This window comes from Barbatula barbatula (assembly GCF_947034865.1).
Source record: "Barbatula barbatula genome assembly, chromosome: 11".
Lineage (NCBI taxonomy): Eukaryota > Metazoa > Chordata > Actinopteri > Cypriniformes > Nemacheilidae > Barbatula > Barbatula barbatula.
The window spans coordinates 6,051,265-6,068,831 of NC_136774.1; the positions used below are offsets into that span (position 1 = coordinate 6,051,265).

General features: G+C 39.0%; 1 protein-coding gene across 1 annotated transcript in view; it reads right to left on the minus strand.

Annotated features, from left to right (window-relative positions):
* Nucleotides 1-16,389, minus strand: part of vps13a (vacuolar protein sorting 13 homolog A) — a 37,054-nt gene extending 20,665 nt beyond the window's left edge. Inside the window, 38 exon segments of the mRNA XM_079467729.1 lie at nucleotides 2-219; nucleotides 324-493; nucleotides 576-700; nucleotides 831-972; nucleotides 1,072-1,219; nucleotides 1,329-1,636; nucleotides 2,032-2,199; nucleotides 2,306-2,409; nucleotides 2,496-2,612; nucleotides 2,725-2,914; nucleotides 3,032-3,091; nucleotides 3,178-3,254; nucleotides 3,751-3,907; nucleotides 3,993-4,162; nucleotides 4,624-4,708; nucleotides 5,590-5,734; nucleotides 5,818-5,935; nucleotides 6,043-6,175; nucleotides 6,561-6,697; nucleotides 8,565-8,679; nucleotides 8,920-9,121; nucleotides 9,694-9,836; nucleotides 10,003-10,097; nucleotides 10,596-10,728; nucleotides 11,010-11,072; nucleotides 11,657-11,828; nucleotides 12,143-12,249; nucleotides 12,410-12,537; nucleotides 12,627-12,684; nucleotides 12,774-12,854; nucleotides 12,936-12,995; nucleotides 13,601-13,660; nucleotides 13,859-13,968; nucleotides 14,044-14,145; nucleotides 14,694-14,789; nucleotides 15,319-15,361; nucleotides 15,479-15,522; nucleotides 16,176-16,389. Coding sequence (XP_079323855.1) covers nucleotides 2-219; nucleotides 324-493; nucleotides 576-700; nucleotides 831-972; nucleotides 1,072-1,219; nucleotides 1,329-1,636; nucleotides 2,032-2,199; nucleotides 2,306-2,409; nucleotides 2,496-2,612; nucleotides 2,725-2,914; nucleotides 3,032-3,091; nucleotides 3,178-3,254; nucleotides 3,751-3,907; nucleotides 3,993-4,162; nucleotides 4,624-4,708; nucleotides 5,590-5,734; nucleotides 5,818-5,935; nucleotides 6,043-6,175; nucleotides 6,561-6,697; nucleotides 8,565-8,679; nucleotides 8,920-9,121; nucleotides 9,694-9,836; nucleotides 10,003-10,097; nucleotides 10,596-10,728; nucleotides 11,010-11,072; nucleotides 11,657-11,828; nucleotides 12,143-12,249; nucleotides 12,410-12,537; nucleotides 12,627-12,684; nucleotides 12,774-12,854; nucleotides 12,936-12,995; nucleotides 13,601-13,660; nucleotides 13,859-13,968; nucleotides 14,044-14,145; nucleotides 14,694-14,789; nucleotides 15,319-15,361; nucleotides 15,479-15,522; nucleotides 16,176-16,275 — 4,684 coding nt within the window. The 5' untranslated portion in view covers nucleotides 16,276-16,389.
* Nucleotides 16,390-17,567: the final 1,178 nt, after the last annotated feature.

Genomic DNA, 17,567 nt, shown 5'->3' on the forward strand with positions numbered 1-17,567 from the left:
TTAGAGGAACTGGCGGACTGTTTGTTGCTCTTCGGAGGACCGGAGAAGCCGTCTGCCATAGCTTTAAGAAAGATATCAGCTACAGTGAGCAGAAACTCCATGCTGGCGCACAGGTAGAAGTCCTGAATCACTGTGTCCAGTACGGAGCCGTCCCGGCCTTGCCTGTACTTTACATCCACCATAACGTTATCTTCCCTGCCCTGATGCATGGCCATCATCCTAAAGCAGCATTAGATGTGAGACAGAGAGAAAACTCTCACTATATGAATGATAATGTGATGATACAATAGACGATTCATAATAAACGAATAATAATAATAGACCTGGATGTGATCATTTTCACTCTCTGTCGCTTGTCGTCCAGCAGGCAGTTCGTGAGTTTGAGAGAAGCTTTCATTGAGCTGTCAGAATACATGTCCACTGCGGTGGAGATGGTGCCCAGCGTGAACTCTGCCAACCTCAAGCTCTCATCACGTGAGTCTGGCACGCAGATCTACACACACAAAAAAACAAATAGTTAAGTAATTAAATAATTTAACAAATAAAAGGCATGTTTTTATTATACTTTTTGGTACCTCATTGGTGTTTGGGCTGTAGAGGACCAGGGTCATGGAATCAAACTTGAAATCCACTTTCAGAGTGTTCTTCAGTTTGCCTGTTTTCTGACCCTCCACCACTGCCGCCGTCACAACCGTGTTCCCTACAACAACAGATGTACGGTATACCGTTTCTATCAACACAAGTTTGGACAATTATATAAAATGATTACATTTATTCTGAATTGTTGAAATATAATTAACTTATGACCTATGTGCGTGTATGTGTCTTACCGCCAGAGCTCTGAGAATCTTTGATAGAGACCGTGTCTGCTTTATCAGAGCTTGATGAAACTTGAGGAACATCTGAAGTCTCAGACAGATTCTCACTCAGAGTTTTCAATACTATAGTCAGATCCTCCTGACTCAGGATCAGCTACAATCAACACATACACACAGCAATATAAACCATGTATTAAACTCTTTCAGAAATAGAAAAAAATTAACTGTCCTAAATGAACGCAAAAGCACTCACACTCATTGGTTTAAGATGTGCATTGATCTGTATGTCAGGGATGCTATGATACCAGGAAGCGGATAGATTTCGCTTGATTGACAGGTCCATATTAACTGGTTTGAGCAGCTGAATCTCACCCTTAAATTTTCCATCGATGAATGTGGTCCTGAGAAAAATCCAACGAACAATAAAATGAGCAAAACAAGGTCAATATAAAATAAAAGCTCTACAATGTGTTTCAAAAAGACAAAAGGCATGACAAATGGTCGTCTAACCTGTACATTTTAAGATCACTCAACCCCACAGCCATGATATCGACCACAGGTGGGATCTTGCTGTGTGTCGGAGAGGAGACGATCTTAAAGTGGTTCTTAACAGTCACTAAACCCAGATCTGCCACAATGACATTGTATGAAACAGAGGATTGTGGGAGAAAGACAACCGGAGCTTTGATGTCCACATCTAGAGATATCCGTGTGCTTCTCTCTGCCAGCTCCAGCACCCCTGTAGCTGCCTTCTCTGCTGCCTGAGCTGTCACTTCTGCCAAAGCGTTTTTGGCCTCCTGAAAATTATTAACGAATGCCTGAATGGGAAGGAGAAGAGAGAGAGCGCGACCATGAGAGTAATAAAAATGGATGTAAACATAGCCTGCATTCAATCAAATTAAAATGCACATTGTTTGTTGTGGCAAAGGTAAAAAATTATTACTGAAATTTCAGGTGGAAGTTTTTTTTATTAATCATCTGAGGTTTTAAAATCACCTGTGTGCCCCAAGGTTTAGTCTGAGGCCCCCTACACTTTCTGATTGATTCTTTTTATGCATCATAGATAAATTATTATTTAACTCATCTCTGCCTGATATTAAAAAGGTGATATAAGTGTTCCCTAGAAACCGAACACAAGATTTTGCTATGCTAACATAATGCTCTACCAACGCAGTACAGGAACATTAGGGGTATAGTGGTATACAACACTCACCAGTATTGAAGACATAAACTTGTTGAGGAAAATGACTTGAATGCAGCCCACAGTTAATGTTACACTAGTGTCCACAATGTGCATATCCGTGTACGCATCTCCCTCTGTTGCGTCCACATGGTTCACCATGCGAAAATCAAACACCTCTTTGTCTGCAATGGACACTGCCTGCACAGTATCATGATTACTTCAATAAACCTCCCAAAATTATTGAACATTTCAGTGATAGAAGTTTTGTTTTCAGCAATAATGTGCGATAAGTACCGTGTACTACCTTTTTGTACAGAGCCTCTTTGTCACAATCCAGAATTACAATGTTCTTTAGGTTAGCCAGAATCTCCACTGACTTCTTCATCATCTGAACTTCAGAAACCAGTCCTGGTGTAGGAGACAGAACACATCATTTAAAATACCGCAAACTGTTCGTCTCTATATCTGGGATTTTCAGTAGAAGTATGTATTACCCTCAATGCAGATCTCAGAGATTCTAGCTTTCTCTCCTCTTATGAAGACCTTCAAACAGTTTAGATCCGCTCGGATGTGCAAATTCACCACATCCTGATACTTTGACTTCTTTTTGGCTAAATGAAATAATGACATTATTACAAAACGAAAAATCAAGAAGAAAATCAAAATGCATTTGAAGAAAATCAAATGCACATGATCATGATCAAACTATCAAAATGAGGTTACTTGATTTTTTCGTGATAGCAGACTCTTCGATTTTAGACTCCTCTTCTTCCTCCTCCTCTTCCTCCTTTGGCAGGACAGCCTGCTCCTCTTGTGCCTCTTTCTTGAAAGGTGGCAGGAGGTTATTTAGGAAGTTAATTGAATTGAGAAGCGCCTCGGTGTGCAGGTGTATATCCAGCGAGGAGAAATTCACCTGATACACATCATTTAATGCTTTAAGGAGAATTCAACTGAAATGATCAGTTGGGATCAAATTATCATCAACCTGAACGTGGTATGGTGGCTGTTAAGAGGCTTTAATGGAGTTTACCTTGATCAGTTGCTCTGTGTTATGATAGGCAGTTTTGAAATCGGGGGCATTTTTGTCCGCCTTAAAGAAAACAGAAAATCAGTGTGACACTGCATATCAGGCATTCCTGAACCCAAGAACGCTTCAATGTAACAATGTAAATTTACCTTGATGTATTCCAACGTGAGCAGATCATCTTCAGTGTTGTCCAAAGTTGTGATGAGGTGAACCTTCTTGTCAAAATCTTCGTAGATAAAGTAAAGAAAATGCTGTGGTCTTATTTGGCATCTTTGCATGTATCATTTGCAACTTAAAGATCCAGTGTGTCATTTTTTGTAGGACCGATAGACAGAAATGCAATATATGAAGTATGTGACTGTCTTCAGAGGTGTATAAAGACCTTACATCGTGAAGTGTTGTGTATTTATTCTCTTAGAATATGCTATTTCTATCCACAGTACAAACACTGCGGGTCCCCTCGCCATGTTGTTTCTACAGTAGCCCTAATGGGACAAACTTCTCTACAGAGTGCGTTTCGTAAATAAATGATCTTCTTCAGCAAAGAAGCGAAAATGTGACAACATTTTAGTCCTCTGTCAGCCACCGTACTGCCTCGAGAGGGAGGGGGAGGCGTGGAGTGGAGTGGTTTGCAACCTCACAATTAGATACAACTAAAATTCATACACTGGACCTTTAAGACAATCCCAGAATGCACTGCAACAAGTGCACAGCAAACTTACCCGAGTACTCTGAACACTCGAGACAGATCTCACGTAGGAACGTGTTTGATGCCATATCAAAGGTGCGGAGTTTCAGTTCCGTCCCTAAACCGTCAATGAACAAATGGAGAACGCTCACTTCCTGTGCCTTGGACAAGCGACAAAGCTGAACAGAAAGCTAGAGGTGATAACAAAGAGAACATCTGTCACTTGAGTGAAATGAAAGATTTAATGTGACCCCTAAACTTTGTGCTGTGGCAGACCTTATTGATCTCAAATCTCAAGAGGAACTCGGTCATATTCTTCATGGGATCCTTCAGCACCATAGAGTGTCTCTTTCCAGAGGCCGACCCCTGCAGGGAGTCGGATGAAGCCTCAAAGAACGGCAAATCTTCTACTGGTGAACTGGGGGCGTCGAAGAACAATTCCTCATCTGACAAGTAAAAAAATATTCAATTTGCAATACACAATCACAGTTTTCTCTTTATTCCTCATGTAGTCTGTTGAACAGGTCTAACTTTAGTATCTGCGAAACTCCTTTAAAGCAGAAGTTCACCCAAAAAGTCGGTATTTTGCTTTGTTTTACGCACATTAAGCATTCTCGTTGCTTCAAAAAAATCCTACTGAGGCACTATGCGCGGATGGACCAAATTAACAAAGTCTTCAGTACTTTTCTGGACCTTGGCAAAAACTGACATCATGATGTCTATCAGGAGGCCTGGAAATCTGTCGGATGTGACCTATATATCTTTATTCGTACTCCGGAAGTTCTCTTTAACATCATGTGGGTGTGTAAAAAAATATCACACAAAGTAGATTTTTGGGTGAACTTCCCCTTTAACCCAGCCAGGGTGTATTTCAGAATGCCATATGTATTTTGTGTGTGTGTCTGACCAGAGCCATATATGATGGATGCACGCAGGTCATCTACCGCTGGTCTTCTGGGGGTGAGCTGAGGTGTGTTCCCTCGCTTGGACACCTAAAGAAAGCAAAAATATTATTGTCACACACAGAGATAAGTTCCCCTTTAAAAAACCACAAATCATTCTGGTGGAGCTGCATTTAAACCTCATGTGTGGCCAAATGTTTTCTAGAATAATGAATGCACTTAAAAAAATAAATAATTTATGGCCTGTTTACACCAAAGACAATGACTGTACGCATATAAAACTGTGATGATAAAGATATTGTTTAAAGAGTGTTTTTTTTCAGCTTATGAACACTGAAGCATTGAAAAGGAAACACAAGGCACATGCATTTAAAATCTGAAACTTAAGCTCAACATGATAATAAAGTGAATCTGTTAATTCTGTCATTGTTTATTCACCCTTGACTGTTCCAAATCTGTATAAATGTATTTGTTCTGTTGAACACAGAGAGATATTTGGACCAATGCTTATAACCAAACTGTTCTGGGACACCACGGACTACCATAGAAGGAAAAATGACAATGGTAGTCAATAGTGTCCCAGAACAGTTTGCTTTCCTACATTCTTCAAAATATTTTCATTTGTTTTCAACAGAACAAATAAGTTTAAAAAGACGTTTTTCCTATTATGGTAGTCAATGGTGGCAAAGAACAGTTTGGTTACATGCATTCTTCCTAATATCTTCAATCTTAAAGTTTTATAGTGTAAAATATAATATCAACAATATCACTTAATTACGCTTTAATACGTTTGTTGGGCTTCACAACAGTCTACCCTTAAGAAAGAAAAAACCCAGATAAGAGCTCTTAAATATATCAGCCCTTTCATTTCTCTTTCTCTTGCGTCTTTCTCTTAAATGAAAGATCCAGAAATCTCACAAATGTCCGAGTAACTCAATTTTTCTCCAAGTGGAAACACACACGCATTGTACCTTGGGTGTAACCTGTGGTGCTTTAGTCTGAGGGGCGGGGCGGCTCTCTGGAAGAGGAATGCTGCTGAGCAATGCTAGGACGCCACGCACTTTATCATCCGAGATACGCAGAGAAAGCAGTGGGAGCTCACCGAAAATCTTAAACCTTAACACACACACACATACAACATCATTAAACAACTTAACGTATCAGACGAAACTAACACCAAAAGTATCATTTTGACATACTTGGGCATTCTAGAGTCTGTCACCACCATAGCTCGACTGAAGACCACCTTCAGGTTAACAGGCTCCAGGATGTGAAAGGACGACTGCCTCAGTGGACGAGATCTCTTCCAGTCACCACCTGCATTTGCATTCATGTGTTTGACATATTCTGTTATCTAAACTCACACCATACATAAAGGTATTTGAATATAAAGGTGCATCTGCAGTTTATGCGTGTCTACGCACCTGCTTTAGTGTAGAGGAACTGTAAGCTGCTCAGCTGGATATCAAAGCTGTCATACGCTCTGGACATGATGTCCTCTAACGTGCTGCTGTTCGCAGACAACTGAGGCAATCCAGCTTTGCTCTGACTCGACATCTACACACAATACAAACACACAACGCGTTTTTATTAACACCTTACAGACGCTCTCCTGTCTACATCATTACTGCGTCATTTTTGGGAGAATAGGCGAGACAGAAATGCAATATAATAAACATAACTATATTTTTATTACCTTAGAATGAGCCATTTGTTCCTCATTCTAAGGGGATGTTGTTTCTACAGACCCTCTAAACGGACAAACTGCTCTACAGAGCGTGTCTCTTAAATACATGATCTCTTTCGGTAAAGAAACCAAAACGTGACGACATCTTCGTTCTGTGTCAGCCACCGTAGTGCTTCGAAAGGGAAAGGTTGCCTCAACACTACATTTCATACACTTTAACATACGCAGAACAACAGCGGTGAGATGTTTTTTTACCTGAAAATGACCCAAGTCCAGAATAGCAAGGTTGTGTTTGGGGTCATAAAAGCCGTTCTCTGGTACAATGACATATGAAGCCATCAGGTTGATGTTTAGATCGAGAACCTTCTGAGTTTCGATGATGTACATAAGGCCTGCAACAGGTAAGACACTATTACAATCTGCATCGTGTTTTATATCCTTTAGTGTGAATAAGAAAATCTGGTAGTGTTTTCAGACCTGGTGGTTTCCACCAATTCAAAACTAACTAACAACTTCAACTAGACAAATTTTGCAACCAATAAGGCAGCCGTGTGAAAGGATATCTAAAAAGATATTAAATTTGTTCAATGCCATGAACCGAACTTTGTAATATTCAATGACAAGTTCTTCCTCAGATGCGCTCTTGACATTCAACATGAAAAACATAAATGTATTATTAATACTATTTGTTAGGGCTGTCAAACGAATTATCGCAATTAATCGCATCCAGAATAAAGGTCTTTGTTTTACATAATTTGGCATTTAAAAACACAAAACTATTCATTTGTTTATATTTAAAATAATTGAAATATAAACGTTTAGTAATTGTTATATTTTATTATACAAGTACTGCTATATGAACAAAAGTGCAATAAGATTTGGTTTGCAAACACATTAAACAAATAATGTTACAACAGTATTTCCTTTACATAGAAGCATTAACATTTTTGACTTAAAATATTTTTTGTAAATCTCAACTTTAACAGCTGCCACAGCCAGGGCATTAACCTATATCTTATTTGATAAAGAAAAACAAATTATGATTATTGATTTTATTGCTTAGAAATAAGCTCTCTTTCTACATCCTTTCAACATAAAAAGTGTAAAGTGTACTGTATTTAAAGCACATCTTTATCACATCTTTTATGGCTGAAGGAGAGGAGAAGAAATGGAGCGGTTTGTTCTATCAACTCCGCCGTCAGTCAGAGATATAAAACGAAATGTCCATGTAAGATGGTAACTAATACTGTAAAAGATCTAGGCATTATATTAGACAGCAACCTGTCATTTCGAAATCACATCTCAAATGTCACAAAAACAGCCTTTTTCCACCTAAGAAATGTTGCCAAGTTACGAAATATTCTATGTGTTGCCGTCGCGGAGAAGCTTATTCATGTATTTATGACCTCAAGACTTGACTACTGTAATGCTCTACTTAGTGTTTGTGCTGCATCATCAATAAACAAACTACAGTTAGTTCAGAATGAGAGATCTAACCAGGTCCAGAAAATACGATCACATAACCCCAATGTTATCAACCCTTCACTGGCTACACATTAAGTATCGTATTGATTTTAAAGTTATTTTAATCACTTATAAAGCCTTAAGCGGTTTAGCCCTTACCTACCTAACAGAGCTTCTATCACACTACAACCCATCACGCTCTCTAAGATCTCAAAACGGAGGACTTTTGAGAACACCTAGAATAACTAAATCACCAAAGGGGGTCGAGCTTTCTCATACGTAGCACCTAAACTCTGGAATTGCCTTCCTGATATTATTCGAGGATCAGACACACTCGCCCAATTTAAATCTAGATTAAAGACGCATCTTTTCAGCCAAGCATTCACTTAATGCAACATATGCAAAATAAACCACCAGGAGATGCTGACATTAGATATTATTTACTAGAATAATTTAATTTACTATATAAAACACCATGTAGCGTGTTTTACCCTTTTTGGGGTTTTTAATTTTTTCCCCTGTAAAGCTGCTTTGGAACAATGCAAATTGTGAAAAGTGCTATATAAATAAAGTTGAATTGAATTAAGAGTTCGGTACCTTTCTCCATTCAGTTCTGGTGTTCCTGGTTATATACAGACATATATTATGTAAACATAAACTTTTATTTTGGATGCGATTAATCGTTTGACAGCCCTATCATTTGTCCTACACATCTATCAATAGATGCGTTTGGTTAGGGCGATACTACCGAACTCAATCCCTACAGGCACAATATTACAATGTACAAACACACACCTGTGGAGGTCCTGTCTCTGAACTGCTCAAGCTTCATGAGCGTGGCATTGGTCAGTTCATCCAGCTGCAGGTCTTTTGGAGGCATGAAGAAAGATGACATGCTGTTTACTGTCATCTGCAAAGAGAACATTCACATTTTACATTTATGCATTTGGGATTTTGGCTCTTATCCAAAGCAACTTACATTGCATTATCCTATACATTTGTTTCTATGTATGTGCATATGGGATCTAACCCCATGACCTTGGCACACACTTTACTTTCCATTAACGAGTTGATGTGGGAACGCTCAGTCTAACTTCCTGCAGTATATAACCATCACGACACAAAGATATAGTTTATAAAATAATCTTACAGCGTCGTAGATTATCTCAAGCGGCTGAGACTCTATGCGTAGTTTCTGGTCTGCAAGTCCGTCTAGCGGGTTGGTCTCAAACATGAGATTCAGAAGAGCCTTATCTTTCTCCCCGCCCTCACGACGCGGTGACAATAGAATGGGGGGCTTCTGGCCTCGAGGAAGACCGGACACCTCAAACGAAGACAGCTGGGCAGAGATCCTGACATGCATCATTTCATACAGTAGAATTAACATTTATTCGGCTGATTTGTAAAGGAAAGTATGTTCAGACCGCTCTTTTGCATACAATGAAAACCTACAATACAGTTGTTCAATCTTAAGAACTTCTTTTATGGGGCTGGTTGTTATATTTAAAGGAGCAGTGTGGAAGTTTTGCCGGAATCTAACGGTGAGGTTGTGAATTGCAACCAACGGCTCACTCCACCTCTCCCTTTCAGAGCACTACGGTGGCTGACAAAGGACTAAGATGTCATAACGTTTTCGCTTCTTTGCCATTGAAGGGGATAGGTAATATAAAACATAACGGTCCATTATGGAAGGTCTTTATACACCTCTGAGACATACAGGTAGTTTATTATAATGAATTTCTGTACATCGATCCTTCTAAATACATCACAAAGCACCTTTAAACCCCGTCAACTCTGATCACTGTAGGCTTTCAATGTATGAAAAAAGAAAGCCAATTTCTGCTTAAATCATTCAGAGTTGGAATAAAATAAGGATGAGAATACTGATGAGGAGAGAGGGTTGGTAGAGAAGAGAACACGTTACTTCATTGCTTGAGCGGCAGGTCTCTGCGTCAACATGGCTATAAGATCAATGACGGAGAGTTTGATAATCTCCGGCTTCTCACGGCTCTCTTTGATAGACAGCGACAGGTTGAGCAGCTGAAAATGTATCTTCATGTTCTCAAACTGCAAACACATAACCGTCAACTTGAGTTAAAACCGGAAAACGGACTAGAGAGAGATAAATATTCGTGGACTGAACAACCCAGTTTGTCTACATTTAGATAAACCTATAAGATCTATTGACTGCTGCCAGATGTATTTGTATGCGTTACGATTGACAGTCACTAACATTTTTGGGCAGGTTGGGATTGACGGCTGTCTCGCTGTATCCTATGGCAGCGTATAGTTTGGCTTTTTCTGCTGGTGACATCAGCTCATCAAAACCTGAAACATAATAAAGTTGAGGAAGGGTTCCTATTACGAATATCTTTATGCTGTGCAAAAGCGTCTTTCACTTTCACTTCACCAATAGAAAATGAATCGCCGGCCAATTTAAAGAGACAATTCATCCAAAAATGAAAAGTCTGTCATCATTTATTCACAGAGTTGTTCCAAATCTGTATATACATTTCTTTGTTCTGATGAAAACAGAAAAAGATATTTGGAAGAATGCTTACAACCAGACAGATTTTGCTCCCCATTGACTCCCATAGTGAGAAAAATACAATGGTAGTGATTTTTGGGTGAAGTGTCCCTTTTAAAAGATTGATTTTGTGATATACTGTGACTTGCTATTTACATCCCTGCTTATTAATACCAGAAAACATCACAGAACTAAACACCTTAAATATTAAATAAACAAAAATGAAGTGCAAGAGGGCACAAACTTTCACAGAAATCTCCCGAGAGACTGAGCTGAAAGGGAACCGAGTACAAACCGACCTCCTGTTTTGACGTCTTTGCTTGGTGTAGCGCTGTCTCCAGACCAGTTCCACATCCAGCCAAACCAGCCCTGTGACTGCTCTTCCTCCACCTTCACTCCAGGCCGATATATCCGCAGGCCTGCCTTTGAAGCCTACAGCACCAAATACACAACAGACACCAACATACGGTTTGAACCCTAGATATAAAACCACACACAAAACTAAAGCCTTTGCGATTGAATATATATATTGATGCTTTGTTTACATTCATGCATTTAGGAAACGCTTCTAAATAAACCGGTGCGCCTGCTGGTTACATATTTCCTGTGATATATATACTATGGGTCACACTGCATTAAGGAAAACAGACAATAAATCAAACTGATTTACATTGAAAAATATTGTACAGTGTTGATGTGTGACGTCACTTCACCTCCATATCAGCCTGCTGTCTTGCCATCGTGATGTTGAATATATCCAGAGTTCTTTCAGTTACCTGATAGATGAAATAGAAAGCAGTGGCAGTAGTGAGGTTACGTTTTAACCATGGCTTTCTCAGGCAATTTACAAGTAATATGATGAGCGACATCTGCAGAACAAAGACATTTATACAGATTTGGAACAACTTCAGGGTGAGTAAATGATGACACAATTGTCATTTTTTAGTGAATTGTCCCCTTTGCCAATGGAGTAAATTCAAAAACAGGATGGGTCTGATTCATGAATGATTTATTCAGATCAGTCTTGTGAACTGGATCAACTGGTTCACTGAAAAGTTCAGACATAGTTAGTTCTCATATGATGTAACAACTTACGCTTACGGTGTTATAGTTTATGGTGGGTTTTACGAATTGAAAGTCCCGCTTTTATTGACTTTCACTACATTAAAAACTCTCCACGGATAAAAGAGTGTAAGTTGGAAACTCGCTTAGCGTTATAACCATTCAAAATAGTGAATTTGTGTTCTGCTCCACAGAATAAGAAACACATGGAGTCTTTACGAGAAAACAGTGACGGAATTGTGTTAGTAAGAAAACATTCGACAGAGCATCTTACTGAGCATGCTTAATACAAACCGACCTCCAGCTCCTTCAGAAGAGCGTCTGCAGGTTTCTTGCTGGTGATCTTGTTCTTATAGAGCTCTCTGTACTTTTTCACCAGTTGCCGGTGGCGACGGATGTGTTGCCATGACCACATGTGAAGGCTGGGCTTGATGTTCACCTCCAAAACCCCCGTGATCACATAACGCCACCTATGATAAGCACAAAAACAAAAAAGAAATACTGCTATTCATGAATAAATACCTTCACAGTGTTTCTCAACCAGGTCGTCTAAGGGGTCTCGATAAACGTTGAAAGGGGCCTCAAAATAAGACGAAAGAAGCTTAAAAATCGAAATAATCAAGTGCGTGGTTATTTTTATAAGGATATCCATCCTTTAAGTTACGCTCTAGAATATACATAAAAAAGATATATTTGATATAATAGTAGAAATTGTGAGTGGGGGGCCTTGATGTGAAAAACGGTCCAGTGTTATAAAGGAAATGAACCAAACAAATGTTCTTACCATTTACAAGCGTTAGTGTGAACGGGCACATTTGGCCGATACTTCCTGTACGGAAGGTTCCGGGTCATCATATCCACTGAACCCAACAGCTCCAGGATGCTGACATACTAGAAATACAGAACAGTTTAGTTTCGATTTATCGGATAACTTACTAATTCTATTCAATATTGTAATAACATGTTATTTTCCTTGAAATATCGATGATATAGCAAAATAACGGCAGGAACTAAATCAGAGACATTGTTAGATCTATAGTGCTAAACACACCTGTGGCCGGCTGAGCTCGACTGCCACCTGCGGCAGTTTGACCACTAGATCCACTTTCGGCGAGGAGAAATCCACATCCGAGCGAGGATTCATCCGTAGCTTGGCATTGGCAGATATTGGACGAAAGACTAACGAAGTGAAAAGAAAACAAGTGTGGTTTCTATTTACCAGACACTCTTAATAACATACTAAGTTTGTAAACGAAAGAGCCGCTCACTGAAATGATAATCCTGAGGGATCGTGTTCTTGAGGGCTACGCTGTGCTTTAGTCGTCGCTACGAAAGAAAAACAATCCGTCTGTGAAAACGGACAATATTCTTTTATGTCACTGAACGTTTGAGGGTTTCGTGACTTAAAGACTCACCAGAGCTTCATCAGGATTGTGGTTGGAATAGAGTTCTGAATTCACGTTCCAATAAGCAAACAGATTGTCCAAGCGCACGAGCTGAATGAAGGAACACCAATATCAGTACATGACATCACGTGACGCACAGTGGATGCTGACCAAAAAACCTTAAGTTCTTACCTTAAAAAACAGCTTGGCTTTCTCATCCAGCAGACAAGGGTTCCAATTCTGATCCGCTGTCTGAAGATATAAAACATTATAAATGTTATAAAACTTTTGCACTGCACATAAAAACAGGCATTAACTGACACGGTATCACATCAGGATGAATAACAAAAACAGATATATGTCCAGGACGGGTTGCCCCAGAATGAAAAATGCATTTATTTGCACAAAAGTAAAAAAAAACGAAATAGAGAAATATAACGCAATATATTGCATCCTGACTTTTCTATCGTGATATGCATCGTATCGCAAGGCCCTTGCCAAAACACCCTAATTATATATAACAATAAGTAAGGTAATATAATATATATATATAAAATACAGTTTACATTTGGGATAAAATAATGACATTGCAAATTTGAACTGCTACGTTATATTCATGACAACTAGGTACATTTCATCACAAAATTCTCATTACCATAATGTATCCAGATATTCATCTTTTGGTAAACCCTATTACTGCAACATGTCCAATTGATGAGAAACTGCACTTGAATGCTGTTTATATTCTCATCAAGTATCAATCTTTCATATTAAGTCTTTTAAATATTATTTTTACCCGCCTAACAGCCTTAAAGAAATACAATAGTTTCTTCAAACACGATGGATCATTGAATTACCTGGAGACTGAGGTTCTGCAGGGAAACTCCGAACGACAACGGAGAATTAGGATTGGTGACCTGAATACACAATTGCAAACAACATTGACAACTGCAGACAAGAGTGACAACTAAACTTTCAAATCATTATTAATATTATTTTTATTATTATTATTATAATTAAGCAACATATTAATAGACAGACACATCAATTGACGTCATCGCCAGCACAAAGCTCCAAACTGAAGAGTCTGTGTAAAATAAAACGAATGTACTCACATCATCCTCATAACGGACGTGTATGTTGGAGATTTTCACTTGCAGGTTTTTGATCACCTGCGTGACCAGTTTTTCAGCAAATGTATCCTGCTTCTCTCCCTTTGGATTCTCTGAACACAGACAGACAGGAACGCTTAACCAATGACATCGTTGATATTCGCATGAAACCCGAATTCTTCTCGTACCTTTCTCTGCCGCTTTCTGTTTGGTCTCCTCGATGCGCTGCAGCTCCATCTGCCGCGCCTCCTCCAGCTGACGCTCCTCTTTCTCCGCATCGTACTTTATACCTGCATTAAAAGACATGCGAATCATCCAAAATACCAAAGTGTATGGTTATATTTAGATAAAAAAAAGAACATGATTAAAACAAATATAAATAAAAGTACTGATAAAATTAGTTTGGAAAATAAAAGGGCAAATTATAGAATGTAATGTATTGTATTGTATTACACGTAATACAATACTAATAAAATAACGCTCTTATTTAATGGCTTTTAAACTAAAATTTAACTGAAAAAGGAAAGGGTGCGCTGTGGATTTATACGACAAGAAAAGAGGATCCTTGCAAAATGGAATGCGGCACATTAATCGTTTACCTCGATTATTTTGTTTTTGTAATTGACGATTACGATGAATTTTATATGAATCGCACAGCCTTAGTTCATATCTGTTAGCTTTCCATATTCAAGTGTATTCATGTAGACGTGAGGGTCATTTGAATGAAGGACTTGAATGACATGCATGACACACAAATGCGTTTACTCTGCAACCATCTCCAGCACACAAAGTTAGCATCGGATGTTCAGACACGGCTTCAGTCTGTGTCAGCTCTTACTAGCAGTAGGTACAATGAGCAGGAAGACTTCATCCAGCGTAGCCTCCACGGACTGAGTGTACAGATTCTTCCAAGGGATTTTCAATTCCAAACGGCCTGAGAAACAACAGAGACATCCGACAATCACCAAAAAAGCTTCGAACATATCAGGGCTAGTCAAGTTACAAATCACAAAAGCCTTGGACTTCTGAAACTATTAAAAACATTATTCATTAATATACAGGTAGTAAAAAAAGAACCCTAAACTTGATTTAGCGTTCCTAAAATATTAGGCAGCAATACATTTTGTATAAACTGATGTTTAAATGAATTATGTATAAATATTCATTCATTTACTGCATGTGGGATGTTATAAAAACAATATTTTACCGTCCCAAAAGAAAGATATGATTAAAGCACAAAAATGTATTTAAATGTATTTGTACAGCAATTCACACAATACATTTTATTCCTTAGCAGCTTTACGAACAATACGGCCCCCGTGATCACTTAAAAGGGATGAGCTCGAAAACACAAATGTAAATGTTTAGTAGACAATTTAATCTTGAACAGAAAAATAACCGTTTGTAATAGTTGGTAAACTTATGGTAGGTGGTTACACTTTTGGAGCCGTCTATGAACTCACCTATGTGTCCTGCCCGGACTTTAAAAGGAATGTCAAGTTGACTCTAAATTTAAAAACAAAAAAGTCATATAAGACATTAGTTTCAGTAAGTTTTTAAACAGTTTAACCAAAACTTCAGGCTCCCTTGATAGATGACAAAATAATTCAAGTCAAGACATACCAGGGCATTTTCTTTTATTTCAAGGTTTCTCAATATGGCATCACCTGCAAAAGTAAAAGATATAACACGTATTGCAAAACATTACATCATGACACTTTCTGCACATGCCATATCTTAAAAAAGCTAATATTTAACTTGGTATTGAAAGATATTAGAAAACGTAAATATATAATAAAAAAAAAACGGATCTTGACTATCAAGAATTCTTCAAAATTAATAGAAATCGCTCAAGTGTCAGCTGATGCGTTACGTCACGCTTTTGAGTCGTTGTTGTCAAAAACCCACACATGTACAATGCTTTCTTAAACACGACTAGCCCATTCTTTTATCACATTTATTATGCATGTAAATACAGCAAATGTTTAATTTAGACACGGACACATTTGAAGTGTGCTTCACTCATATGCAGGTCACTCACAGGCTCAATTTTGCCACATCTCCACTCTTAACATGAATCAACCCTAACTAGACAACATCACGTTATTATTAGTGTACATAACTAGCGATCTAAATGAAACCATATCGTGTACTCATGTATGCTAGAAGTGTTTCACTTTGACGGTGAACGCATGCTCAATGTCGCGTCGCGGCGTTCATAATCATGAAACTTCCCCTGAACGTCATCTAAACACGGGTTTAGCTCTGGCTGTCTGCTTTAGCAAAGTAAACACTTGCTTCTGACACCTGGCACATTTACCTCCCCATATGCCGAGGCTGAGCTGCGAGCTGTCAAGGTTCACCACGTAATCCCCCAGAAACCTGTTCAAGACATCGACCACCACCGACTCGAACACCATCTTTATGTCCTGATCACGCAGACATCAGCACGCTTTCCTGCGTCTGCGACTCGTGCGACACCCGAGAATGCAGTTGTGCTTTCTGACCGTCCCGTTTCCTGAAATAAACACCACAGGAGAGACTGGGAGGTACCGACGCTTCAGCGCGTCTCCTGTGCGACACCGCCCTCTGCTGGTGAACACCCGCATCCCCTCCCGCACGGGCTGTAAAAATTACAGTTCCAATCATTCTGAATATGAATTACATTAAAACATTTATTGTTTCTTAAGGTTTTTTAAGGAGAAGCGCTATAAATACATTTCAAGAATAATTGAAGACGAAACATGGTTTTCAACCCAGCAAACGATAGTTGATTCCCAGAACGTTCTGGAAACGTTAGCGCAAGGTTCCCAGAACAGATTCGCGTTCATTCATAATTTAGCACCTGTTTGCCTCCAGAGGTAGAAACTCTTTCTCGGCAACACTGATATGTTGAGTGTGATTCGGTGAAAAAAGTAAAACATCAACCATAATGATAACAAGAAGAAGAAGAAGAAAGGAGATTGAAATACGTTCATTTCTGGCTATACACAAAACGCTGAAGGACCCGAAGTCAGTGTGCTCAGTTACTTTATCAGGTCCGGACAAAACTAGCTTTACATCCATTTAAGAAAAACGTATTTTATTTAAGAAACTGTGTCTATTTTAAATGTAATGTGTTGAAGCGCGTGTTTATATTTGAATCGTGCAGCTTCTGATGTTGAAGTCTATGACGTAGCTACGCACGCAGCGTTGTGTCAGTCAGAAGTCGCAGTCGGTTTGTTTGTTTGTTAGTTGCTCGTTTTGCGCTTCTTGCGATCGCTTTTGACTGTTTTCTTGGCGTTTTTTCTGCTGGTTTTCTGTTCGTGCGTGAAGAAAGTGAGACCGAATAGTGACAGAGTTCAATTTATTCGTTGACTCCATCTCGGATCGTTTTCGGAACAGTCCCGCAGTAACGTTACACGTTCAGCGATGGATTCGAGCGTTAAACACAGCGACATGAATTCTCCATCTGCCGAAGATTTTGATCCCTTCGAGGGGTGGGAGCCTATAACATCATGGGCTGACTACATGGAGAAAGCCGAGGCTGAGGGGTACATCGACCCCCGGCCATTGAAGATACCCTCCTGGGCTGATCTATCTGCAGTCCCAGCGACAAGACGAAAGACTCGTGAGTTATCTAGTTTGCATCAATAATTACATTGTGTAAACTATCACAGATATAAACACACAATACTTCATTCTGTCATTTTTATGGCTTTGATTTTGATGC